The sequence below is a fragment of the Orcinus orca genome, chromosome 13, assembly GCF_937001465.1.
Source record: "Orcinus orca chromosome 13, mOrcOrc1.1, whole genome shotgun sequence".
Lineage (NCBI taxonomy): Eukaryota > Metazoa > Chordata > Mammalia > Artiodactyla > Delphinidae > Orcinus > Orcinus orca.
This window is the reverse complement of record NC_064571.1, coordinates 70,289,685-70,316,637: the sequence shown is the minus strand read 5'-3', so window position 1 is coordinate 70,316,637 and position 26,953 is coordinate 70,289,685. Positions and strand designations below refer to the sequence as shown.

At 39.4% G+C, this 26,953-nt stretch overlaps 1 protein-coding gene across 2 annotated transcripts; it reads left to right on the top strand.

Annotated features, from left to right (window-relative positions):
* Positions 1–22: 22 nt before the first annotated feature.
* On the top strand, positions 23–26,953 carry SLC4A1AP (solute carrier family 4 member 1 adaptor protein). 2 transcript variants are annotated; one of them, XM_049696321.1, is made up of 14 exons: positions 23–905; positions 1,122–1,317; positions 2,782–2,904; positions 3,695–3,755; positions 4,319–4,458; positions 8,963–9,123; positions 10,414–10,483; positions 10,864–11,050; positions 14,372–14,483; positions 16,699–16,945; positions 18,961–19,047; positions 19,725–19,792; positions 21,201–21,270; positions 23,685–23,858. In XM_049696321.1, the coding sequence occupies exons 1-14, from the start codon at positions 240–242 to the stop codon at positions 23,705–23,707; spliced, it is 2,211 nt and encodes a 736-aa protein (XP_049552278.1). In that variant the 5' UTR covers positions 23–239; the 3' UTR covers positions 23,708–23,858. The 2 variants fall into 2 exon arrangements, with proteins under 2 accessions (XP_049552278.1, XP_004268208.1); XM_004268160.4 differs by having other exon boundaries at positions 27–905; positions 22,494–26,953.

Here is a 26,953-nt window from a genome sequence, read left to right as displayed (position 1 = left end):
AGTTGCAACCTCTAAAGATGTCCCCATTGCGACAGTACCTCGACCGCCTTTTTGCTTTCCTCTTCTTATAACTTCCCAGGATACTCACTTCTTCACAACGCTGTAGGTCGTGAAGGAGCAACTCTACCGTCGCTGCCAGAGAAGCCGCTGGGGGCTGGGGAGAGGGAGGTGTGGAGAGGAATGTAGAGACCGAGGGGGTGAGGTTTCCCTGGAACAGATTTCGACGCTGCACGCGCTTGATGATGGCTGCTGGTCCGTCTCAGTCCGAGCAGCTGGCTTCGCAGGAGCTCAATGGCGACTTCAAGAAGCCAGGCTTGCCCTTGCCCCCGGCGGTGCGGGGCAAAGCCCCGGCCACCAATCCTTCAAACCCTGAGGAGGTAAAGAAGGAAGGGCCCACAGCGCTGCCGGACTCCGATTCCGCGGAGCCTGAAGACCCGCCAGCCCTGCTGGACAGCGGGGAGACTAGGGGTCCAGCGGAGGAGCAGCCACGGCCCTCCACAGCGGCTCCTTCCCCTGGCGGCCCGGCCCGGGCTCCTCCTTACCGAGAGCCTCCGTGGGGCGGCCCCGCCACGGCCCCCTACAGCCTAGAAACACTGAAGGGCGGCACCATCCTTGGCACTCGGAGTTTGAAAGGGATGAGTTGCTGTCTTTTCGGGAGGCTCGCTAGCTGCGACGTGTGCCTGGAGCATCCTTCGGTGTCTCGCTACCACGCTGTGCTGCAGCACAGGGTGTCCGGTCCCGAGGCAGAATGCGACGGCCACGGGCCTGGCTTCTACCTCTACGATTTGGGAAGCACCCATGGCACTTTTCTTAACAAAACCCGCATCCCCCCCCGCACCTATTGTCGGGTCCACGTCGGGCATGTTCTTCGCTTTGGAGGCAGCACCCGGCTCTTTGTTTTTCAGGTAAGTAGAAAAACCTAGAATTGCAGTCTCTGGAGTGCACCCAGCTGCGTTCCTGAGCTCGTTAAGTTTTCACTAAGTTAGGAGATTGTCTCAGTCAGCGATTACAAAAGTGGAGAAATCTGGCCCCTCATCTCCAGACCTCTGTACACATTGCCATATTTCTGAAAGTGACTTTAACAATCAACTGTAAAAGAATTCTTTTGCTTGATCCATCAGGGACCAGAGGAAGACCGAGAGGCAGAATCTGAGTTGACAGTAACGCAATTGAAGGAATTGCGCAAGCAGCAACAAATGATGTTGGAAAAGAAGATGCTGGGAGAAGACTCAGATGAAGAAGAGGAAACGGATACAGCTGAAAGAAAGAGAAATACTAGTAGTCAAGATGATGAAATGGGCTGCACCTGGGGAATGGGTAAGGAATCAAAATTGCTGCCAGAGGTTAATATTTTAAATTCATTTCTACTAGTTCGCTTAAATGTTTTTTGGTGTTTTTTTATTTGGGGTTTTTTGTTTTTCTTTTTATCATACAGCTTTCATGACTCTTTGAGATTGATAGGACAAATACAGTTTGCACATTAGGTTACTCAAACTCAGATTTATTAACTTTTCTGATGCTAAAAAATTGACTTATGAGTACTATTGATTTCTTTTAATGTGTTTTACAGTGCACTCCTTTGTTCAAAAGTTCCTCAGTGTATAGTTTATTATTTTTAACCATTAAAATTTATTTAAGTACTGATTATTGCTAAAGGGGGTGAAACTACATTCAATCAAATAAAACAGAATGTTATTCAGTATAGGAGTTCTTTTGAATTTTTCATACTTTGGGTAAATACCCTGAAATGTGAAAATATCTAATCAGAGGAATAAATTGAATTTTCCATAACACCAGACATTTTAGAGGACGGGTATTCAGGAGCTAGAATTTTGAAAAGCTAGAAGATGGCCTTACTATGTTGTTGGGAAGACAGATAAATCTTATGAAATTACTTGTGGTAAGTGCCAAACAAAAGCTAGAAACCATTAGTATGCTAGGGTAAGGGTTCAGAGAAGGGAGCAGTCACTGAGGACCTAGACCTGCACTATCCAATATGGTGGTCATCAGCCGCATTGGGAACTTACAGTGTGGCTAGTCCAAATTGACATGTGCTGTAAATGTAAAATACACACTGGGTTTCAAAGACTTAGTGTGAAAAAAGAATGTAAAATATTCATAATATTTTATGTATATTCCTTGATAATAATTTCACCTGTTTCTCTTTTTTGGTGTGGCTACTAGAAAATGTAAATTGCATATATGGCTTTCATTATATTTCTGTTGGCTAGCATTAACAGATCTTTGGGACAGTTTATAAGTTTATAAACAGAAGGGTTTTGAGCTGGGACTTGAAGGAAAGGAAAAGAAGCCCTTAAGAAGCTGAGCATTGGGGTGGTATTTGGGGCAGGGATTGATGATTGTAATGGAGTACTAAGTAGACCAGTCTGTTGGTGGATATGATAAGTATTGGGAAATTATACTGAAGACAAAGTATTAGACCTGGGTGTGAGAGAGTGAGAATGCTGGGCTGAGGAACTTCATTTTTTTTTTTTTTTTTTTACATAGAGAATGTGGTAGGTAATTTTGCTTTTAAAATATCAATACATATAGTGATGGAGAACAAAAATAAGGTGCCATGAAAACAAGTTTTAACTTGTCACACAATTTAGAAAACCTGAAGATGTTCATACTGATGGTCTTGTGGTTGTCCTCCTCCCCCCCACCCCCACCTTTCTTTTCATCACTGATAACTGTATCTTCATTCAGCCTGAAGGGATAATGGGTGTCATTCAGATAGTCTCTTATGTCTGATTGTCTTTTCTTTCCCGTATCCTGTAGGAGAAGATGCTGTAGAGGATGAGGCTGAAGAGAACCCCATTGTCTTAGAGTTTCAGCAGGAAAGAGAGGCCTTTTATATAAAGGATCCAAAAAAGGCTCTCCAAGGTTTTTTTGACCGAGAAGGTATGTAAACAGATTCTGACACTGCCAGTATAATGTATCCACAACAGGGTGGTTTTCCAGATCTTCAGGTACTTAGAAATGCTGTAATTTATCTGCTCTCCTCCTTGTTCAGTTCTTGCCTGTGTGGTCAGTTGCTTCAGGTTTATTTTGAAAATAGTAAGAATTTTGTTATTTTTTCACATCTTGGAAAAAAGGAAGTACTTTTGCCTGACTTCATCCCCTTCTTCTCAGAAGATCCAGGACTGGGGTGGTGGGGAGATTGACCCAACTTCTTGTCATTTTTTTGTTTCTAATTCACCTGATCTTTTGTAATTCTTAACATAGATTTTCACTTTGTATGATTTAAAGAATGTTTCCACAGAGAATAGTTTCAGTAGAAATGCTTTGAGAGAACATCTATGTGTATGTGTGCACGTGTGTATGAGTGTAAATATATATATAAACTGCTTGCATTCTGCACTTAATATTTATGCTTCTAAAAACTAGGCAACCATGATAAATTAACACTAAGTCTACAACTTATAAGTGTGAAAGCTCCTATTTAGGGGACAAACCTGTGTATGGAGAGTTGTTTTGATTTGAGTTTGGGCTTTTCTCTGCCTCAAGCTCATTCTAATTTTATTATCAGATAATAATTTCTAGGAATTGGAAGTGAAATGCTTTGAAATTTAGTATTCAATGTGGTATGAGAACTTTATATTCTTACTTAACCTTTGCTGTCTTTTCCCTTTGTATCAACTAGTAACTTTCAGATGCTATTAAAATTGTTTTGTCTTTCTTCCTTCCACAGGAGAAGAATTAGAATATGAATTTGATGAACAGGGTCATAGCACTTGGCTTTGCAGGGTGAGGTATGTTCTTTTCTCATTAACGTCCATTTATGGAAAGTGGTCAATTTCAGGTTTAATTTATGGTTACAGACAACAACCCAAAGATCAACTTTAATCTTAATTTTAGCCTATTCCTGAATTTGGACCTTGATAGTTTAGTAACACATTGGGGTTAGGGTGGGATGAGTAAAAGGTGGAAGGAAAAGATTTGAAGTCCAACCTTGGCAAGATAGAACAAAATGAACTGAGAGATTAAAAAGCCATCTCAGGGCTCCCCTGGTGGCGCAGTGGTTGAGAGTCCGCCTGCCGATGCAGGGGTTCGTGCCCCGGTCTGGGAAGATCCCACATGCCGCGGAGCGGCTGGGCCTGTGAGCCATGGCCGCTGAGCCTGTGCGTCCGGAGCCTGTGTTGCGCAACGGGGGAGGCCACGGCAGTGAGAGGCCCGCGTACCGCAAAAAAAAAAAAAAAAAAAAAAAAAAAAAAAAAGCCATCTCAAAAAATATGACTATTATCATAAGATATTAATTTTTTTCATGAGAATTGGAGCTTAGTGCCATGCTATAATTCCCCCCAAACCAATGCAGATTACCTGTGGATGATTCAACTGGAAAACAGCTAGTGGCTGAGGCTATTCACTCAGGAAAGAAAAAAGAGGCAATGATCCAGTGCTCACTGGAAGCTTGTCGAATCCTTGATACTTTGGGATTGCTGCGTCAGGAGGCAGGTGAGTACGTGGGAACACTTTTCTTTAAAAAAAAAAAAAAAAAGGAAAGAAGGAAGGGAAATTTAATACATAAGGTTACAAAACCTCTTTTTAGGGCGAAAATGTAAATCGTACAGAATTCTATGAAGTGAAAAGAAAAAATTCCCTATCTCCATACCCAAAAGTAACCATTGTTTACTTGTATTCTCCCAGACATTTTCTATAGATGTGTGTTCAGAAGTAGATCCTTTAACAAAAAAAACCACGCATACACAAATGCATTTATGTTACTTATAGTATTCTTTGGTGACATTTTAACATAAGAATGTATCATGGACATTACCCATGTCATTGCATTAAATTTACCTTATTTTTTAAAAATCTGTCTGGGTATATAATTATTTTTTATTCTAAAATTAATTTTATTGCAAATTAACTTACATATAATTTAAAACTACCAAAGGCTTATAACTAAATATACCTGTTCTTTGTCCTGCCCCTCCCCAATCTTCATCCCTAGAAGGCTTTTAACTCTTTCAATTATTTTTTCTGGCCTTTAAAAATATCCATATTTCTAATCCAGTATCTTATAATAACGTGTAATGGAATATAACCTGCAAAAAATCAAGACAAAACAAAAATGGAATCACTGTGCTGTACACCTGAAACTAATGCAGTATTATAAATCAACTATACTTCAATAAAAAAAGAATAAATGTTAAAAAAATTCATATTTCTAAAAAACATGAATATGCTATTATATTTTGATTCATTTAAACATTATCTATTGACTTAAATTAGTATTTGATATTTACAGGGTTACATTTATGCAAATATTAGTCACCACTGAGCAGTTTTATTTTTTTGTTGTTTTTCTAAATTTAATAATTGTGTATGTGTTTCATGTGTTTGATTTTTTTGGTACCTCGTACTCATTCTTCCCACACCTTTCAGTAGCCTTTCAGTTGTCTTTCTATATGGTCAATCACATTAAGAAATTTATCAGTTCTGACTGTTTTGGAGACATTTCTCCTGAAGAAGACTCTTCTCATTCTTTTAAGGATGACCACTCTCTAGGCCTGCTGCAGAACAGTCATTTGGGACTTCATTTGCTGTCTTCCTTGAGATTTCCTTTCTCATTCTCCAGGGATGGATTTTCTGTTTTGTGATTCTCAGATTCTCATGTTTCTTGGTTTATTCCCTTGTTTTAGTGGAGCACATCTTTCTGTAGTTTTGGCAGGATAGAAAGCTGGTACAACAATAGGGGGCACAGATATAATCTTCAATGGAGTTCACATCTTCCATTTTTCCTGATCTATTGTTGTTTTGGTGGACATCCTCTAGTGGATTCCTAAGAAAGGATATATAGCAAGTCAACTTTATTAAAACCTCCACTCTGAAAATATAATTGTTCTAGCTTCACTTTTGGTTAATAATTTGGCTGGGAATAGAATTCTGAATTGGAAGTAATTTTCCTTCACAACTTTGAGGGCATTGCTCTTACCTGACATCCAGTGTTGCTATCAAAGTCCTAAACTATTCAGATTCCTGATCTCTAGTATGTCATCTTTTTTTCCCCCCTCTCACTAGAAGTTTGTAAGTTTCCCTTTGTTCTCAAGGCTCTGAAACTTAACTATGATGTACCTTTCTGTGGGTATATTTTCATCCATTTCCCTTGGGTACTTGTTGGGTCCATTTGATCTGGAAATCAGTTTAGGAACATTTCTGGAATTGTGCCATTCCATCATTTCATCCCTCTGTTTTCTCTGTTCTCTGGAATTTTGTTATTTTAGATATTGAATCTCTTGGACCAATCATCTAAGTTTCTTATCTTTTTTTCCCTTCTCTTTTCTATTTGTATTTTTTGTTCTTTCTGGGATATTTCTACAACTTTATCTTTCTATCTTCATTTTGCTATCAAGATTTTAATTTCCAAAGCTCATTTTTGTTCTTTGAATATTCATTTTTAAAACATAATATCCTGTTGTTGTTCGTGGATTATTAATGTCTCATCTCTCTGCTAATCAGTTTTCTCCAGGTTGTTTTTTTCTTTTTGTTTATTTGGTATCTATTGTGCATGGTAGAGGTTTTTCTCAGATGTCATGTATTTCTTGGTTGTAGATAGTTATATAGGGACAAAAAGTGTGGTCGGCAGCTTGGAATATATAGGTGGGGCTTGTTAAGTCTGAGGAACACTATACGATGATGTGGGTGGGCCTTTTGCTGGGGAACTCTCCATGTAAGTATCCTTAGATTTTCCTTCTTCTGCTGGCAAGATTCCCTAGAGAGTACTCTTCCAGTCTCCTGCATGAAGGGAGAGGACTGGCTGCCAGCATTCCTAGTGCTGCATGGTGGAGATGGCTGAGCGTGTTCTCAACGTTCAGCTCTTTTCAGGAGAGTACGTACCCATGTCCTCAATTGTACTAGTCAACCCATAGTTCAAAGACTTTCTGTCTTAAACTCTGTGTTTTTCCTGGGGGTGGGAAGGAGGTGAGTAGCCAGGGAGAAGGATCTGTTTCTCAATCAGCTTTTACTCAGTCCTCTTTATTTTAGCACTACTATCCAGCCCCAGTTCCAGATCCTTTTGAGGATTCTGTAGTATAATCAGTTTGGTTCTCAGCTTTCCCCATTGTTGGTTTAGGATCCATTTTTTATTTCTGCTAAGTTAGTTTCCACTTACCTGTCTGCTTTTTAATTTCCAAAAATTTGGTGTCACTGTCCCCACTACTATTCTCCCTGTCTTTGTAGATTAGTGTCTTTAAAAAAAAGATCTCTTTGCTGCAGTTTTAGTGGAGTATGGGACGAGAACAAAATTAGATATGTGTGTTCAGTGTACCATCTTAACCTGAAATTATCAGGTTTATATTAATAAGGACTGTTTTGGTTGCAAATAATAGAAACCTGATTCAAACTAGCTTAGGGGGAAAGGCTATTGGCCGCAGAAGCTGGGAAGAGTACCTCACAGGACTGAAGGAAGAACTGCGTGAACCAGGACCTCAAGTTCTGGAAGCAGAACTTAGTGCTACAGAACCGGAACTCAGTATCACCAGGACACATACAACTTATACATGTGTATCTGTGAGTGAGTCTGTCTCATGAATGCATGGTTTTATTTTGCAGACAGATTCTTACCCCACACGGAAAAGAGGGATGCTTACAGCCCTGGATTTATATCTTCTCTCTTTAATAACCTCATTGGAAAGAGAGCCTCTTTTTCCCTGTATCTAAGTGTAACTATGAGGGAAAGATTCTTATTGATCTGGCTCTGGTCACATGACTACCCCTAATCCAGATGGAATGGGGGAGGAATTTTCTAGAGGAAAGGGGGTACTTTTAACAGAACAAGGGGAGTAAGATGACATAGGGTAGACAAAAAAAGTAATAGCTACCATAGTCCCCTGTAGGTGGGCTTTCTAGATTTTCATGGTTACAATGTTTCATTGATATGTATAGGATAAATTCCTTTAAGTAGAATTGCTAGATTAATTGCATCTTTAATGTTGACAGCTGTTGTAAGATTGACCATCAGAAAGATGGTGTCAGTATGCATTCCAGCCAACTGTTTGAGAGTCCATTTCCCCATATCCTTACCAAATTAGGCATTATTAATCTTTTTATGTTTTTTCTAGTCTAATAGGTAAGAAGTGGTATCTCATTATTTTAGTTTGTGTTTTTTAATTAAAAAAAGTTTAACATCTTTTCAAATGTTTGTTGGGCGTTTGTATTTCATTTTTTGTGAACTGTTTTTATTATTTTTAAAATTTTCTTTTGGATTATTGGTCCTTTCCTCATTTATCTTTTTTCTTTTTTGCTAATTGGTTTTTGAGAGCTTTTGCTCATTAAATAAATTAGCCCTTTTTTTAACTTTTTTTTTTATTGTGGTAAAATATACATAACATAAAATTTACCATTCTAAGCATCTAAAAAAAATTTTTCTTCTTAAATTTATTTTTTGGCCGCACCACGCGGCGTGTAGGGTCTAAGTTCCCTAACCAGGGAGCGAACCCATGCCCCCTGCAGTGGCAGCATGGAGTCTTAACCACTGGACCACCAGGGAAGTTCCTAAGCATTCTTAAGTATATAGTTCAGTGGCATTAAATATATTCATGTTGTGCAACCATCACTACTGTCCATCTCAGAACTTTTTCATCATCCCATTCTGAAGCCTTGTACCCATTAAACAGTAACTTCCTATTCTTCCTCCCCCCAACCCCTGGTAACCAGTGTTCTACTTTCTGTCTCTCTGAATTTGACTATTTTATGTACCTCATGTAAGTGGAATCATGCAATATTGTGTCCTTTTGTGTCTGGCTCGTTTCACTTGTAATAATGTCTTCAAGGTTTAGCCCTTTTTTTTTTTTTTTTTTTTTTTTTTTAGCTCTTTGTTTTTATATGTAGTTTGGCAGCTTGTTGAATCCTCTCTTTTAATAACTGATGGTGATATTTTAAGCTGCTTGTCTACTTGCCTTCTTTCTTTTTCTTTTTTTTAACCTGATTCATTATCATTTATTTTATCTACCTCTAGTATCTCGGAAAAGGAAAGCCAAGAACTGGGAAGATGAAGACTTTTATGATAGTGATGATGACACGTTTCTTGATCGGACTGGCCTGGTTGAAAAGAAGCGTCTGAACCGAATGAAGAAGGCTGGGAAGATTGATGAGAAGCCAGAGACCTTCGAATCATTGGCAAGTTTTATTTATAGAAATAGCTGTGGTAGTTTAATTTTTTAAATAAAATAATGTATTATTTAGATTTGTCTTATAATTTTTAAAGCAGTAGCATTGAAATCTAGTACTGAAGTATAATTTTTGTGATCTGTAAATTTGATGGTAACAAACAACTAGTCTTATCCAAGCTGGAAAAAAGTTTGGCTTGTTGCTAGAGACTATATCTATCTCTAGGTGGGTAGTGATCCATTAATGAGCATTCTTTGGATATGATCTTACCCCCAAAAAAAGAAACGAAAAAGTTCCAAATTGGGACATTCTGAGGTGAAATTGACTCTAGGCTTTTGGCAGCCAAGAATCGTGAAAGGAATTTTGAGGAGTGTAGTTTGGTAATACAGGCACACCTTAGAGATACTGCAGGTTCAATTCCAGACCCCTGCAATAAAATGAAAATTGTAATAAAGTGAGTCACACGAACTTTTTGGTTTCCCAGTGCATATAAAAGGTATGCTATAGTCTATTAAGTGTGCAATAGCACTATCTCTAAAAAGACAATGTATATTTTCAATATACTTTATTGCTAAAAAATGTTAACCATCATTCTGTCAATGCAGGGTTGTCACAAATCTCCAATTTGTAAAAATGCAGTATCTGCAAGGTGCAAGTAAAGTAAAGCTCCATAAAATGAGCTATGCCTGTAGTTTTAAACAGTGTATCTTCCATGGAATTATCATAAGATGACCTGTATTTTCACTATATTAAGTAGTATTCAGAGCTTAAAACTTTATGTAACATCTATTGTTTTGATTCATCACTGAAAACAAATGTCTTGAGTTCTTTCTTATTTTTAAAAATATTTATTTATTTATTTATTGCCTGCGTTGGGTCTTAGTTGTGGCACGTGGGCTCTCTAGTTGTGGCTTGCAGGCTCAGTTGCCCCGAGGCATGTGGGATCTTAGTTCCCCTACCAGGGGTCGAACTGGCGTCCCCTGCATTGCAAGATCGATTCTTAACCATTGGACCACCAGGGAAGTCCCTTGAGTTCTTTCTTTTGAGTAAAATAAGGTCTGTGTTCTGTACATTCCTTCTGCTTAATTCTTGATTCTTTAATTCAGATATTTATTCAATTAGATTTAAATAAACAAATGAAAAATGTTAACTCCATGAGGAGCAGATTTAAATGGACTTCTGAATTAATCCTCTTAAAACTTGTCACAATAATTAAAATAAGAGGAGGAAGAAAAGGAAAGCTACCACATTTCGAAAGAAGAAAAACATTTGCTAACCCTGTTAATTTGGGTGTTACAGGTTGCAAAGTTAAATGATGCTGAAAAGGAACTCTCTGAAATTTCTGAGAGACTGAAAGCCTCCGGCACAGGTAAGGTAATGACTCATTAAACAAATATTTATTGAGCACCTACTGTGTGTAGTGCACTTTCCTAGGTACTAAGGCTACTTTGGTTAGTAAGATTTACAGGATATGGAGCCTTTCTAAGGAGCAGCATAGCATTTTAGAACTAGAAAGAACATTATAAATTATTTGGTTCAACCTCTTTATTTAATAGATGAGGGGAATGAAGCCCATTGAGGCAAAGTGACTTTCTAAGATCTCCCAGGTATAACCAGTTTCCTCATTCCTAATATCAGTAATGTCCTCTGTCCAGCTTTAAGTTAGTGACTTTTCTATGGAAACTTGGGCTGAATTTTAAAATATTTGGTGCCATCTTTCTAAACATGTATTATCCCTTTCTTGGACAGCTCTGTCAGAGTCACCATCTCAGGACTCTTTAGATGCGTTCATGTCAGAAATGAAATCAGGGAGTGCATTAGATGGTGTGTCCCGGAAGAAACTTCACCTGAGAACTTTTGAACTGAGAAAAGAACAGCAGAGACTTAAAGGGTTGATAAAAATTGTAAAGCCAGCAGAGATCCCAGAACTAAAAAAGTAAGTCTTAGTTATACTTGGAATTTTAAATAAGCATGTTCACAAAGATAACATTTTGAATTATATCTTTATTTTTTTAGGTAATCACTATGGACTAGAAAGAGACTATAAGAAACTCTTTAAAGCACAGAAGGCAGTGGTTTCATGGAGTAACTAAAAACCCAGTTTATTTGTGAAATTTAGACCACTACAGGATTTTTAAGGAAAACTGTATTGATTCCTGTTTCATTGGAGGGCTCTAAATTTTTACTTAATACTTTTAGTGCAGAGTAAACTTCTTTAAAGAGCAACATGCTCAAAAGGTTAATTTCCCTAATATATAAAGACCTATTCACCAGAGACAAATGGGCAAAGGATGTCAACTGAAAGGCCACTGAAAAAGAAATACAAATAACTCTTAACTATATAAACTCAACCTCACTCATAATAAGAGAAATACAAATACTACAATGTAATACCATTTTTATCTATGATTTTAAAATCACAGATGAAAAGATATGAGTACAGATAGTCATTTTAATGCCTATATCTGTCATTCTTAAGAACCAGTTGATAACTCTTCACTATATTTAAATACTTTTTAAAATTGGAATCTCTTCCTTAAAAAGGGGTAAAAGCATAATCCCCTGAAGTCGATCTTATTGTTAACTTTGATTTAGGGGAAATTATTGGAAGAGATTAACCCAAATCCATTTGCAGACATCCAGAAGATTTTTGAGTAATTTGTAAACAAGATTTTAAGAATAATTTTTCCCAGACGTGGCTAGTATTTATGAGTGAGTGAGTGAGTGAGTGAGTGTGTGTGTGTGTGTGTGTGTGTGTGTGAGAGAGAGAGAGAGAGAGAGAGAAATCCAGTCTTTCAACTTGACAATATTTTAAAATTGTCTTCTCTGTGGTGTCAACAAATTTTGAAAATGTTGAGTAGGTGGTTGTAGAAGTAAGCAGCCCTCAATAAACACAATGCAGATGGGCATCTCAAAAACTGGTATTACCTATAGGTACGTTCACTCACTTATGAAGGTAGTTCAATATAGAAGGTTTCTTGTTTTCTTTAGGTCCGTGCTGTTCAGGACAGCACCCAATAGTCACATGTGATATTAAAATTAAACAAAATTAAAAGTTCAGTTCTTCAGTCAGTTGCCACATTCCAAGTGCTCAATAGCCACATGTGGCTAGTGGCTACTGTATTGGACAGCGCAGACAGAGAACATTTCCATCATTCCAGAAAGTTCTGTTGGACGGTGCTGCTTTAGGTTGTCAGTAGCGTCTATTCAGCCCCTCACCCCCGTGTACAAAACCTGTAACTTGATTCTGGGGGCATTGCATAGATGAGTATCTATCAATTGAGAGGCACCTCTGTTTACAAAAATGTAATGGCCAACCATTTCTGGAGCTCTTGGTCATCTGCACAGAAGATGTATCCCCAAATTACTAGCAGGTTTGTTCAAAGATTTATATGTAGTTTGGATATTTAATACAGTGATGCATAGATCAGTCTACAGAAGTCTATTTGCTGCAAATGATGTTTGAGTTACGTTACAGTGAGGAGGTAGATTAGCACTAGAGTTAGACTTCCTGGGTTTCATTCTCAGCTCTGTCAATTAGTCTTTGGGAATTTTAAGGCAAGTTATGTAACTTCTTTGATCTTCACTTTCCTCATCTGTAAATTAGAATAATGATGTTGCAAAGATTAACCGAATAGCACTTAGTAAAGTGCTGGCATATGTATTATCATTGTCGTAATTTTTACTATCATTGATATACTTAGCAACTATTTGTGACATCGTTTTTGTGGAGAAAAGGTAAAAGCTCAGGAGCCATAGCCCAGGTTAGACAAATTAACAGTGAATTTTAATTCCAACTGTGTAATCCTTTAATTTGCTAAGTCAGCCCTGAGAGGTGTTCTGAGCTAGAAAACATACATCAGCTTCCTCCAGAGCCTCCCCTCCTGCTGTCTGTGTGTCTGCCTTGTTCCTCCTCCCTTTCTTGCTTTGGATACTGGCCTTCAGATGCTGTGTATCTGCTCCCTCCTCTTCTCACTTGAGGGTTGAACTTCTAAACTTCCTACCTAAGTCCACCCCTGCTCCACCCACAAGCAACTCTTGATTGTGATCCCATCTTCTACTTTTTCTTCTCCTTTGGGAGTCTTTGCATGTCCTCCAGGCCAGCCAAGCTATTTAATGGAGCTGAAAAATATCTGTGTTGCTCTTGCCTTTGCCTTTCCATGCTTCCTGACGCTTGTGGGGAAGGGATGTGAGGGATGTTTGACAGAGCGTCTTTAAGGCCAGGCAGGCAGGATTTCCTCTGATGGCCTCAGCAAGGCAGTGGGTCTGTCTCTGGTACAGAAGTGGGGTGAGGCTAGGCTCAAGAGCACCACTGAGGGGGTAAGACTTAGGTAAAAGAAGGCAGGAGTGGAAATGGGGCTTCAGGGTTGAGCAGCGTAGTCAGTTTCTTGTATGGGTCCCTGTGAGCCAGGAGGGCCAGTGCTGTCCTTATATTCCAGAACGCAGGGTTGTCCTGTAGTCAATGTGAAGAAAGCATAGGGCTTTCTCCCCTCTTTCTCCTCATGCTATCTTGTCATTGTCACCTCTGACTACTCTCTGAGTGTCTTGTCAACTCAACTGCCATCCTTTTTGTTTTGCTTTGTTCTTTTTTCCGCTGCTCTTTTCTAATTTCTACAATCTCTTCTCTTTGCTCTTCCTCAGCTTTACCCTCATGTGCTTAACTTTTATAACTATATTCAGCCACTGAGAACATTGACAAGCTCGCCAGTTGTGGGGTCTCTCATTAAGTCTTTGTTGTCACTCACTACACAGGATATCCTGCCTCCTGCACCCTTTACACATACTTTTTTTTTTTTTAAACTTCTGTGCTCAGAGCTGTTGGTGTGTGGTTATGATAAGTGTGGCCTCCAGGTAAGTAAGTAAAGCACTGAGTCCTCTTCAGAGGTTGATGGCAAATAGGGCTTTACACCATGGATCCATCTCCTGCCATTTAGTGGGGATGGGGCATGCCTGTGTATTCTCCTTTGCCAGTGACCTGTGTACTGTAGGCATCATTTTATTAATGTGAAGTCATGTAGCATGTTGTAAATTGCTAGACTAAGGTAGTATCCTTATCTTGCCCTTAATACCTCTGTGTCTGTGACAATCAGCAGTGTTGTCCATTCAAACTTTGCTGGCCTGAATACCTCTTTCTTATTCGTGTATGCATAAATGTTCACTTTGTGGAAAGTTTTGTGGTGCCAAAAATTTGTTTACCATGGTATTTTTAGATAAATCCTTGGCCTCACTGGAATAGATAATTATTCTTTCTTCCTAGAACTGAAAGTCAGGCTACAGATGGAGAAAACAAAGCTAAAAAGCTTACACTGCCTCTCTTTGGTGCCATGAAAGGAGGAAGCAAATTCAAATTAAAAACTGGAACAATAGGGGTAAGTTGTGGGTCAAGGTGTTAAAACTTTTAGCTCTTGAGTTATCCTGAGCTAATTTATCTCTTTTCTTTTCAAAACTCAGATGACTTATCCCACAGTCATGTTAAAAGGGGCTGTGGGCTTGGTATGATCACATCTTTCCCAGGACGTGGTTCTTGGATTTTTCTCTTCAGCCAAGGCTTATCAAGAATTGATGAATCGATTCATGTGAATCAACTTGCATGTAACCGATTTGTGAATTAGAATACCAGTTTATTAATTTGTGATCAATGTTGCGTTTAAGAAAGGGTCTCCTGTGGTTTCTGGGTTTGTTTGGGTTTTTTTGCTTTTTTTCCTGGTGGTTAGATGTTGTAATATTCAGAGTCAGCTAACACTTGGTAGTGACATAATCTCTATACCTGGTTCTGCCATATGGTTTTTCTTACTTTGTTTAATCCTTCCAACACCTTATGATGTGTGGGAATTATTACCGCCCACAGTTGAGGAGCAGGGTCAGAGAGGTTAAATTCAAGATCACACCATTGTTAAGTAGCTAGATGCAATCAAATCCAGGTCTTATATCTCTTGAGTTGTGATCTTTCTACTATCCTCTAATACTTCACTGATGTATGTTTTTGCTCTTTGTACATCCTTATTTATAGATTCAATTTTTAAAAGGTTTTCATCACCCCAAAGAGCATAACCTTATGTATTAATGTGCTAGGGCTGCCATAACAAAATACCACACACTAGGTGTCTTAAACAAAAGAAATCTATTCTCTCACAGTTCTGGAGGCTAGGAGTCCATGATTAACATGCCAGCAGGGTTAGTTTCCTCTGAGGGCTATTTCCTTGGCTTGCAGATGGCTGCCCTCTTGTTGCCTTGATGACCTCTTAACATGGTCATCCCTCTGTGCACTTGCAACTCTGGTGACTTTCCTTCTTCTTAGAAGGACACCAGTCATATTGGATTAGGGCCCCACCCTAACAGCCTTGTTTTAACTTAAATCAACTCTTTAAAGACCTTATCTCCAAATAAGTAACATTCTGAGGTACTGGTGGTTAGGACTTCAACATGAATTTTGGGGGGACACAGTTCAGTCCATAACACCTTGAATTAGGGTAAACTGTCCTCTGGTGGCAGAGGTCTGAAGTCCCAACCATGTGTCCTGAGTGAGAACCATGTGGTTTACCTGTGATGGAAGCTTTTCTGTGAGGTGGGGAGAGGGTATTTTAGTTAGAAGAAAAACTCTTTACTAAAAAGCTCTCCTTAGGATTACTGAGCTAAATCCTATGTTTAAAAAATGATATACCTAACATACTTTGGTACCTTCTTCCTATTCTTTAAGCTGTGATCAACTTTTTCTAATTACTTTTTTTTTTTTTAAGATGTTGGGGGTAGGAGTTTATTAATTTATTCATTTATTTTTGCTGTGTTGGGTCTTCGTTTCTGTGCGAGGGCTTTCTCTAGTTGTGGCAAGCGGGGGCCACTCTTCATCGCAGTGTGCGGGCCTCTCACTATCGCGGCCTCTCTTGCTGTGGAGCACAGGCTCCAGACGTGCAGGCTCAGTAGTTGTGGCTCACGGGCCTCGTTGCTCCGCGGCATGTGGGATCCTCCCAGACCAGGGCTCGAACCCATGTCCCCTGCATTAGCAGGCAGATTCTCAACCACTGCGCCACCAGGGAAGCCCTCTAATAATTACTTTTATTGAAAGGTGTTGATTAGAATATTTGACCTTATTCAAGAAATTTCTTTTTCTTCAGGATCTGTTTTACTGATTTACATATCTTGTTTCCTTGAAATTGTGTTAAACCTAAAATGAAAAAGCTGCACAAATGATATATTTTTTAGAAATGTGTGTCTGATTTACTCCCTAGGAGATTTTTTAATGAATAAAGATTTGTAATGAATTTAATATCATGAGGGGTAACAGGACAGAATTCCTACAGCTGGTACTCAGTAAATCATACCTGGAATAAATGTTTTTGTTCCCTACAAGATGTTTCAAGTGTTTCATACTTCATGTTCTTTTGACCCTAGAAATTAACAAACATACTTGTTAAGGATTCATAGATGGATAATATTTCACGTGAAAGTCCTCCTTCCAACAAACTTCAGCAGGGTTGATCTGCCTAGAGAAGTTAGACATTCTGCTCATTTAGCTTAACCCTCTTGAAAAGATTTGTCTCTGTCATATTGTAGAACTGCTTGTTCATGGGTTTTTTTCCCTCATAGAAGTTACCCCCCAAGCGTCCAGAACTCCCTCCAACTCTAATGAGAATGAAGGATGAGCCTGAAGTAGAAGAGGAGGAGGAGGAGGAGGAGGAGGAAGAGCAGGAGGAGAAAGAAAAGGAGGAGCATGAAAAGAAGAAAATGGAGGCGGGGAGCAGTAGGCTGCAGCAGGAGATAGAGCCAGAAGGAGCAGTGCAGGAAACAGGTCCTCCCACAGATTTCACATGTTCTAAAGAAACAAAAAATCATGGTAATGTCTTCTTTCTCCTTCCTGTGCTATTCAGTGGGCATATACATTCATTGTGGATAGGTTTGAAAAAGCAAAGCCAGTTCTTGCCTGTGCATTTTGGCTTTGTGACACTTTGTGATGTGTGATACACCTGACTCTGTGGAAACATTCTTTCCTGGTCTTTCTTTGATTGCCAGTCATTATTTATCCTCATTGTAAAATAAGGGCAAGTATTTCCAGTGTGTTCCAGAATTATGGACAGTTGAAAGCTGTGGAATCTGAAACCACAGCAGCTGTGGAACAGTCCTGAGCTGCTGCCACTCTGTGATTGGAGGGCAGTGGAACAGGGTGGATGATGGGGCCTGATTAGGTGGTCTCGGGGTAAGCCTCCCCTTATTCATTTCTCCCCTGTCCCTGAAACAGAGGCTAAACATAATTGTACCCACTGGATGTACTTCTCAGGAAGCATCATGCCTTATTCATCTTTTTGTCCGTGGTACCTAGCAGAGAACCTGACATGTCATATTCACCCACCTCAACGAAGGGCTGATGAAAAATATAAAAGAGGGAATTGATTAGTTTTTAAATATGTTTTCTTCTGATTGTAAAAGGCACATATGTTCATTTTAAAAACTTCGGATCATACATAAAAGTCCAAAGAAGAAAAGGGGAATCTCCCACGCCCAGAGATTATTGTTTATCTTTTTAGTATCCTCTTAACCCTTGTCAGCTGCAGGGGTTATTTTCCTGCAGGTTGGCCAAACTGCTTAGCAAGATTAAGACTGCACAGAAAATAGGGAGCATGAGGAAAAGCAAAAAACACTGGCATTAAATGTGTATGGGAATGTGTGCATATGGACTTCCAAAACAAACCAGGCAAGTCCATGTAAAAACACTAGGCCTGGTATGTAGACCTTCTCCTGAGTCACCTTCAGCTGTTTTAGACACAGAAAAGTTATTGTTTCCTCATCTGTGAGAAGTAAATCTTTTGTTTTTGCATTTTCCTTTGTTTTGGCACAATGCTTGGCCTTTTCAAAAAAGGAAAGCATCCTTTTTGCAGAGTCTAATCTTTGATCCACCCATTGTAAAGGTGTTACATAAACAGGTCAGTGGGGAGGCGAGCAGTAAGTACTGTATTTTTTTTGTTTAAGGGACCGAAGTAAATATGTGTGTCTAAAAATAGAAGATTTAGGGCTTCCCTGGTGGCGCAGTGGTTGGGAGTCCGCCTGCCGATGCAGGGGCCGCGGGTTCGTGCCCCGGTCCGGGAGGATCCCACATGCCGCGGAGCGGCTGGGCCCGTGAGCCATGGCCGCTGAGCCTGCGCGTCCGGAGCCTGTGTTGCGCAACGGGGGAGGCCACGGCAGTGAGAGGCACGCGTACCGCAAAATAAATAAAATAAAATAAAAATAGCAGATTTAAAAATTTGGTTTATAAGATACATTAATTAGTAAATCTGCAGCTAATTAGGGATTACTCCAGGCATTCATTAATTTATTAATAAAATAACATTGGGATTGTATTGTACATGCTATTTTATAACCTATTTTTTTCTATGTCTTAAAATAGTCTTTTAAAATGTGATTTTAATAAGGGGCAAAGTGGTCCATTACATGAATGTGCCATAATTTACTTAACTCCACATTATTATACATGTAAGTTATTTGTTAATTTTTGCTATTATAAACATACTTGTATATAATAAATCTTGGTGCTCATCTCTGATTATTTTCTTCGAATATGTTCCTTGAAGTAGAATTTCTAGGCCGAGGAATATGTACATTTTTAAGGGTTTGGTAAGTATTGCTAAAAAGTTTTACCTCAGAGTTGGCCAGTTTTTGAAGTGGAAAATTGGTGGTTCTCTGTTAGACCTCTGGAGACACATTTACTATTGAAAACCTTATTAAGGTTAGTTGAAGCTAATGATAGTAAAACTGGATGATTATGTAGGTACTTAGCTTTTCTTGCTTTTGATTTGTTTTCTTGGTTCCCCACCACGAATTAAGTAATACGATATGCTTTGGTTCTGCATTTTATAGAAAACATGTCTCAACTCAGCCAAGTGGAACAGGATAAAGGTTACCAAGAGATTAGTGAGACAGCTGCATCGTGTGAGGAACCCTCAGGCAAGTAGCACAGAGACTCCACTGCTGCTCCACACACAGGCAGCCAACTGGTGTCACAGAGGAGGGGGTGGCAGCTGACCTGAGAGGCGCAGACACTGGGTAGATGCTGCTGCCAGGGCTGTGGACAGAGTTGGAATATATGAGAGGTTCATGTTTGGTGCCATCCTGTTTGCCTTTCTTTTCCTCCTCTGTCTCCTGGGTTTCCCCCCCTGACCCCCAAAGCACCTAATGCCTTCATGTTTCCCTCTGGCCATGCAAAGCTCTCTACAATTTTACATCTCCCAGGGTTGAATATGTGCCTATCATGGGGGTGATTCCAACATTATTAAAATAAATTGGTTGAAAGGATGGGCTATTAAAAGGACTGTTTTTTTCCGGTTTTCTACTGCTTTTAACTGTAATGATTAAATTGTAAAATAGTAAAGTCAGCCCCATTTTCCTTTACCTTTTCGAAAGGTGTGATTAAATTTAGGCTTAGGATTTGAAAACTAAGGTTATTAACGAAGGGACAGTTCTCTCTATATAGTCTTTACAGTAGTAGAAGGAATTTTTGAGAATTAGATTGTGATGTTTTTTTCAATAATTATAATGCTCTTTAGGGAGGAATTTTTCTTTTCCATTTTATTTTTCTGAAATAGCTATTGCCTCTTTTATTTTTTTTCTTTTTCATAAATTAGCATCAAAGAATGAATATGAGAAAAGAAGAGATGAATTGAAGAAAAAGAAAGCTCCTGGTCTAGGCAAAGTAAGTGCTTTAGTCATAATCTTCATTTCTCTGAAAGTAAAAATGAACCCCTTTGCCATGGGCCATGTCCAGAAGAGTGAATCCAGGGATTATCTTAGCAGAATTCCCAGCTGCCTGCTACCCTCTCTTCTAGAAATCTGGGCTCTTTTATTTGTATTTTTGAATTTTTGGATTCTCTATTCTTGTCTCTATCTGCTCTGTTCTTTATAATTGCTCAGATACCTCTTTTATTAATTTCTGAATCTTTCTTCATATCCTAATATGCCATACAAAGACATTTGAATAATATATTATTTTCCTCTTTTTATTACACAAAAGGTAGAATGTAATATACTGCATGCTACACTGTGATTTTTTTTTTTTTTTTTAACCTGTGGTGGAAATCATTGTCTATCAGTGCACTGAGAGCTTCCCACTGTGTGGGTGTACTCTATCGACTTCATTTTTTTGGGGGGTGTCTATCGATGGACACTTGGGTTCTTTCTAGTCTTTTATTATAACAGTGCTATAATGAATAACCTTATGTGTATATAATTTGTATGGATACTGTAAGTTCCCAGAAGTGGAATTGGTGTCGGGAGGTCCCTAAGACCACCCTTAGGCTAGGTAATTCACAAGAAGCCTCACAGGACTTAGCATGTGGTGGAACTTACAGTTGTGATTTATTACATCACAAGAATAGTAAGCAAAACCAGCAAAGGGAAAAGGAACATGGAGTGAAGTCCGGGGAACCAGGTACAAGTTTCCAAGGGTCCTTCTCCAGTGAAGTCACATAGGATGTGCTTAATTCCCCTCACAAAGAGTGACAACTTGTGAAACCAGGAAAGCTCATTAGAGGCTTAGTACCCAGGATTTATATTGGGTACTGATCACATAGGTATACCCTGCCTGGCATCTACCCAAATTCCATTGTCCTAGGAGGAAAGCAGGTGTTCAGCATAAACCACATTGTTTTTACGAACAGTTTTGGCCCAGTGGGCCACTCTTTGTCAGTTAGGGTAGTGGGAACCCTCTTGAAATCCACGTTCCCAGATGGCCACCAACAAGCCTTTCAAACAGGCCTTTCAAAGGATAGCAGTCAGGCTTGCTTTGTTAACTCTTCTGCACCTGAGTCAAAAGGCAAATGTCAAATTGTCCTCTGTGGAGGTTATATCATTTAGAGTCACACCTGTCTTGACTGCCTCTTGTAGAAAAAACATCACTCTCACTGGCTGAAAATCAGCTTGTTGAGGCTTTGTGGAAAAAAAATCAAGATTCAGGGAGAGAATGCTCCCCCATTTTTGGTTACTTATGTCAAGATCATTAGTGGAAGCTGTTCTCTGTTAATTTTTGTTTGCTCACGGGGATAGGGACAATAATTCTTAGAGTTAAAATTCTTTTGAATAAAATAACCTATCTGTTTTTGCAGCTTCCACTGACACTTTCCTCCAACTATCCAGAAGATGATCCAGATTACTGTGTGTGGGTCCCACCTGAAGGTAGATGGTTTTTACTTTTCTTTTCCTCTAATATTTATTTATTTAGGTTTCTGAATAGGTAATATATATTTAAGGTTCAGTATAAGAACATTACAAGAGTATGTAGTGGAAAAGTCTCCCTTCTGGGTAGATTAAAGGATCTAAAAGACATATCAACCAAATATAATTTGGGTATTCTGTTTGGATCTTTATTCAAACAAACAATTATTAAAAAAAATTATAAGCCAGTCAGATAATTTTGAACACTAGCTAGATATGTGATGATACTAGGAAATTATTGTTAATTTTTTTTAAAGTGTGAGTGATACTGAGTTATGTTTTTTAGAAAAAGTCCTTGTCTTCCAGGAATATGTACAGAAGTGTTCACAGATGGAATGATACCTGGGATTTCCCTTAAAATAGTCCAGTGGTGGAGGATGAGGGAAGATAGAGGAGAGGCAAGAGATAAAGCAGGATTTGCCACATGTCAATCATGGTTAACGCTGGGTGCTGGGTACATGGAGGTTCATTATATTTTTCTCCTTACTTTTACATGTATTTTAAATTTTCTCTAAAGTGAGGGGAAAAAAAAGTCTTCTAGCTGTGCTTTAGCTACTCACTTTTTTCCTAAAGATAACCAAATATCAGTTTCTTATGACTTCTTATATATATAATGTAAAATGCCTATGTAAGCAATAAAATACATAATATTTCATCACTTTTTTTACACAAATGGAAGCATATTCTATACCTTACTGTTTTGCACTTAATAATATATGGACATCCTTCCATAGCTACTTATAGATTTCTTTTTTTCTTTTTTTTTTGTAATGGTAGCATAGTTCTTTTTTATAGTATGGAAATACCTTTATTTATTTAACCAGTTTCCTCAATGAATATTTGCTGTGTTTCCAGTCTTTTGCCATTACAAACAAGTCTGCAATAAGTAACCTCTAATATGTGTAGTTTTGCAAGTGTAAAGGTGTACTTGTAGGAAAAAATTCTTAAACGTCAACATGCTAGATCAGAGGCTACAAACATTTTTAAGAGACCTTAAATTGCATTCTATAGGGATTATACTAGTTTATGTTCCTACTGTACCCTCAAGGCAATATATGAGATGCTTGTTTTCCCATATGCTTATCACAGGTTGCTTTTTCTATGGATTGGGTTTCTAATATACTAATGATAGAAATTTAGGTACTAAAATGCTTGCTTTTTGTCTGCTTTTTACTCTGATCTAGGCCAAAGTGGAGATGGCAGGACCCATCTTAATGATAAGTATGGCTATTGATTGCTTCCGAATCCTAAAGGAAGACCTTGTGGACCATGTGACATGGGATATTTAGGATAATATATCAAGTTGAATGTCCAGAGAAGGAGTTCAGATGATCATTTGTAAAATCTGGTGACTGGCCTTTTCTTCTGTGCTCTTGGCTTCCTAAATTTATCTACCCATCTGATTCTTTTGAATTTGCTATTTATGTTTAAAAGTGTTTGTGTATGTATGTAAAAAGGAACCGTATATTTTGAGAATTAGTAAAGTGAGAGACATGACTCTGTTAAATGAGAACTTGAAGATGTCTCATGTTTATTTAAGGCTACAGTGTCTGTCTTAAGCTTTAGGGACTATGCTTTTACTGAGCAATAGGGTGCTTCTGGCAATTAGGCTTTAGGATTCACTGGTAATTGCCTCCTCAAATAAGTGTTGAAATATGAGGTCATGCCAGGGTGTAACCCTGAGTGTCTATGTCATTCTTGGAACTAAAAAGATATCTACACACTGGGGGCTTCCTACTCCCTCGCACTATAATCCTCCTGCCAGGTTTGAGAACAGACCCTGACTTATGAGGACACAGTTCAGGACCACAGCACACCTCGTGCACTCAGGCACTGATGCTGATAAAAACTCAGTTCTTTGAAAATCCTGGACTCTGACCAGTTAGGTTAGTCACTCCTCCTCTTGTGGAAAGGTGCAGATAAGGTCACAAAATTAAAAGCTGGATGTGTTCTGCCCACTGTTGGGTTTCTCACCTCTGTAGAGAGGGGAATAAACGTTCCTTCCTCCCTGGAAACATGAAGAAATGAAGAATATGTCTTATTCCCATCCCGTCCCCCACTTCCCATCATCAGTGCCTCACTTCCACAGGAAAGGAAAGCCTAAGAGTGGAAGCAAGGTGGAAAACCAGTGGATTATGCTGGAGGCAGACATAGTGAGCAGGCAGGAGAAAGGCTGTGGCCCAGCGAGAGGGAGTGGATGAGGATGATGCTTTCCCAATATGGATTATATGGGATGCATGAGGTGGGCAGGAAGCAGTAACAAGAAACTTCAGTTACCCTAACAGATGTCTGTTCTACTAAAAATAAGTCTGATTTCTCAAAAAACAATACCAGTATTGGCATTATAAGAAACTATTATTTTGGACTTCATTTAGACCAACAGGGAAGAACTTGTTGATGATGTAAGAAGTGACAGGAATTCGGGAGCAGAGTGTCTGTGCCACCTTGGATCAAAACCACGGACTGAGGTCTGAGCCAGATCAGTGGTCTTCAAAGGTGAAACTCCTGATTCAAACAGAATTGTATGTGGAACCCTAATACTTGAACAGGTAAAAAATATGCCTGCTCTGGTTGAATTGAGTTGGGGATGGATGGGGATTGGATGTACACACACATATCTGCATGCATACAATCCTCTCCTCCTCACTCTACCCTCACAGTGACCTTGAGGAATCCTAGGGACTACACAGAGCATCGTCTGCTTTAGGAAGGCAGATATCTAAATGTTGTGGGAGGGGTAGGTATGGTCCTGTGTCTTGAGAGCATGAAAGCAAGTAGGACTCCATTGGCCAAAATAAAATATAAATATGTAACTTGTACAATTAATATCAGTGGTCAGTGGACTTGTTTCAAAAGACCTGCATGTGAGTGTTAGCTTCTCTTTACTAAATAGGAGACTTTGGGGACATGACCTTTCCCTGAGCCTGAATTCTGTCATGTGTGAAGCAGGGACAGTAACGCTTTTTGCTCTTTGGACCTTGGATTTGTTCTAGGATAAAATGAGACCATGTAGATGGATATGCTTTACAGGGATTTGTAGATATTAGTAGTTGTTATTCATTACAAAAAGGAGACATATCCTGACATCTGGGCCGACTTACCTGTGAGAGGAGACTGGATTATATCAGTGATTCTCCACTGTAGCTGCATATTAGAATTACCTAGGGAAATTTTTGAAGTTTTTGATTCTAATACTAGGATCCCATGTCAGATCAATTTAATCAGAATCTCTGAGTTGATCCCTTTTAAAAGCACTCCAGGTGATTTTAATGTGCGGCCCATAATGGAGAACCTCTAGAGCAGTCAGCAAACCATTTTTATTAATGGCCAGGTATTTGAGGCTTTGCAAGCCATATAATCTGTCGCAACTACTCAGCTCTGCCATTGGAGTGCAAATGGCATAGGCAGTATACAAATGAATGAGTGTGACTGTGTTCCAATAAATATTTACTTATAAAAACAGGTGGCAGGACTTCCCTGGTGGTCCGGTGGCTAAGACTCCATGCTCCCAATGCAGGGGGCCTGGGTTCCATCCCTGGTCAGGGACCTAGATCCCACATGCCGCAACTAAAGATCCAGCACGCCACAACTAAGACCCAGCACAGTCAAATAAATAAATAAATATTTTAAAAACAAAAACAGGTGGCAGGCCAGGTTTGGCCCACTCAGCTCTAGGCAAATTCATCTTTGGGGTCTCACCTGACTCAAGATGTTCATTACAGTGTCATTAGGATATTTGAAAAGTTTCTATCCAGAAGGCTAATTACCCCCTCCTGAACTGTATGGGTTGCAGTTTTTTGGTTACCAGAAATCAAAGTGATCTAGTCTCCTTTTCACAGAAACGAAAGCAAGGTTATTAGTCATTACAAAAAAATATTGTTACAGCAAGAACGCAACAGGTTATCTGTAAGCAGGGTGTCCCTGGTCTCTCCTGGCCTCCCCAGGAATTCTGTATCATATCTGCCTCTGTATTTAAAGAACAACGGGAAGCCACTGGGATGTTAGTGATAGTGAAGTGGTCAGATTTGGGTCCTTAAAAGAACACTTAAGCTACAGGTTGGAGGAAGGATGGAAGAGGGCAAGAGGATGCAGGAAGACCAGTCAGAAGTCTGCTGCAGAGATCCAGGTGAAAGATGATGGCAGCTTGAACTAAGTGGAGATCGAGATACAGAGATAGAAAGGGGTCCCTGCAATATTTTAACAAGTAGAATGGCTGAGTCTGAGTGATGGATTGTCTGGGAGTGAAGGGGGAAGGAAGCTGGAGGGTAATTCCTAGATCACTGGCTTATATATCTGAATGGCCGATGATGTCATTTGCTGAGATGAGGGGACACTGGAGGAGGACCAGGTGGAGGTGGAGGAGATCGTGAATTCCATTTGGACAAGTTGAACTTGATGTCCCTTTAAGACATCTAAGTAAAGGTGTCCAGAAAGCAGTTGAATGTAGAGGTCTGGATCTCAAGAGAGGGCTAGAGAGCAGTTTCAGTCTTCTACCAGGTGAGCCTAAGATTCAGGTGATTTTGAAGACCAGGTGGCAGGCATGAATTTTGCAGGCAGACCCCAGCCTTGGACAACTGGTCTCCATATCTTTGGTATTGGGAACAGTTTTTCTTGGCTATAGGTACTTATTTATTTGGGGAAAAAGTAAATAAGTGGTACAGTGAACATCATTCTGGAAAGAAAGGTCAGGGGTGTGAGTGGACTTTAAAGCAAATCTCTTTGTCTGCTTTAGGACATTTCTAAGGATTTTGCATAGTGCCTGGTATATGCAATAAATGTTTGTTGAGTGCCTGCTATAAATATTTTCCCTGGAATTGTCCCAATCTAGCATAGGAAGTATGAAGTCCCATTATTTCCTTATAGCCCATTACAAGCCTTTACCCATTACTACTTCACTGTAGCTGGATGGAGTTAACTCTTTGGGAAATAATGACACAATTCCTATCAAACTTTGAAGTCGTTAGCCACAGCCTGGGGATCTGTTGCTTTACCATTGAAATGCTGCCACCTCCTGGATAGTGTGTGACAAGTGACCAGCAGCTGTGGACGGCTTCCTGAGAGTGGGAGCCAGAGGGAAGGAAGCCTGCCAGCCCTGTGGCAATCAAAAGCAGGAATGCAAACCCCTGGCATGGCTGAGTTCCCATACAAGGTTTGGTCCATCCCTGTTTGGACCAAACCAGGTTTGACAAACTGCTGGGAAATGATGTAAAACTCTCCTTGACCTTTGTGGAGGGTGGGTCATGGCATCAAACTGGTATCATGTCTTCTTGTGACAGGCTGCTCTTTGATCATGAGATTCCTCATTTGATGTGGGCATTGAGAACCATTTTCAAGATTTCTTCTCAGCAATCTGAGAGGACTGTGCCCTGCTTTGGTTTTAGAGGTTTGGCACTACGACAGTCCAGGGTGGGACTGAGACCTCTATTCCACGGGAGACCAGAAGTCTTTCTCCCCCCAAGAGGACCTGGCACTGATGACAGGTTTGAGGGCTCAGCATGTGAGGGTACAGTGGTTCCCACTGAATGTAGCTCCACCTTCTTCATCCTCCAAATCAATCTTTTTGTTTTTTTAATTTCAAGTCTTCATAGAATTTATTTGTAACACATTTTAATGAAGTATCAATAAAATTGATGATATGACTGAA

What these genes read in the sequence shown, in the direction of transcription:
- SLC4A1AP (XM_004268160.4), top strand. Translation starts at nt 240, where the DNA reads ATGATGGCTGCTGGTCCGTCTCAGTCCGAGCAGCTGGCTTCGCAGGAG. An exon ending in CAGAGACCTTCGAATCATTG is followed by an intron (nt 9,124 to 10,413) that starts GCAAGTTTTATT and finishes TGGGTGTTACAG; the next exon opens with GTTGCAAAGTTAAATGATGC. An exon ending in GAGATCCCAGAACTAAAAAA is followed by an intron (nt 11,051 to 14,371) that starts GTAAGTCTTAGT and finishes CTTTCTTCCTAG; the next exon opens with AACTGAAAGTCAGGCTACAG.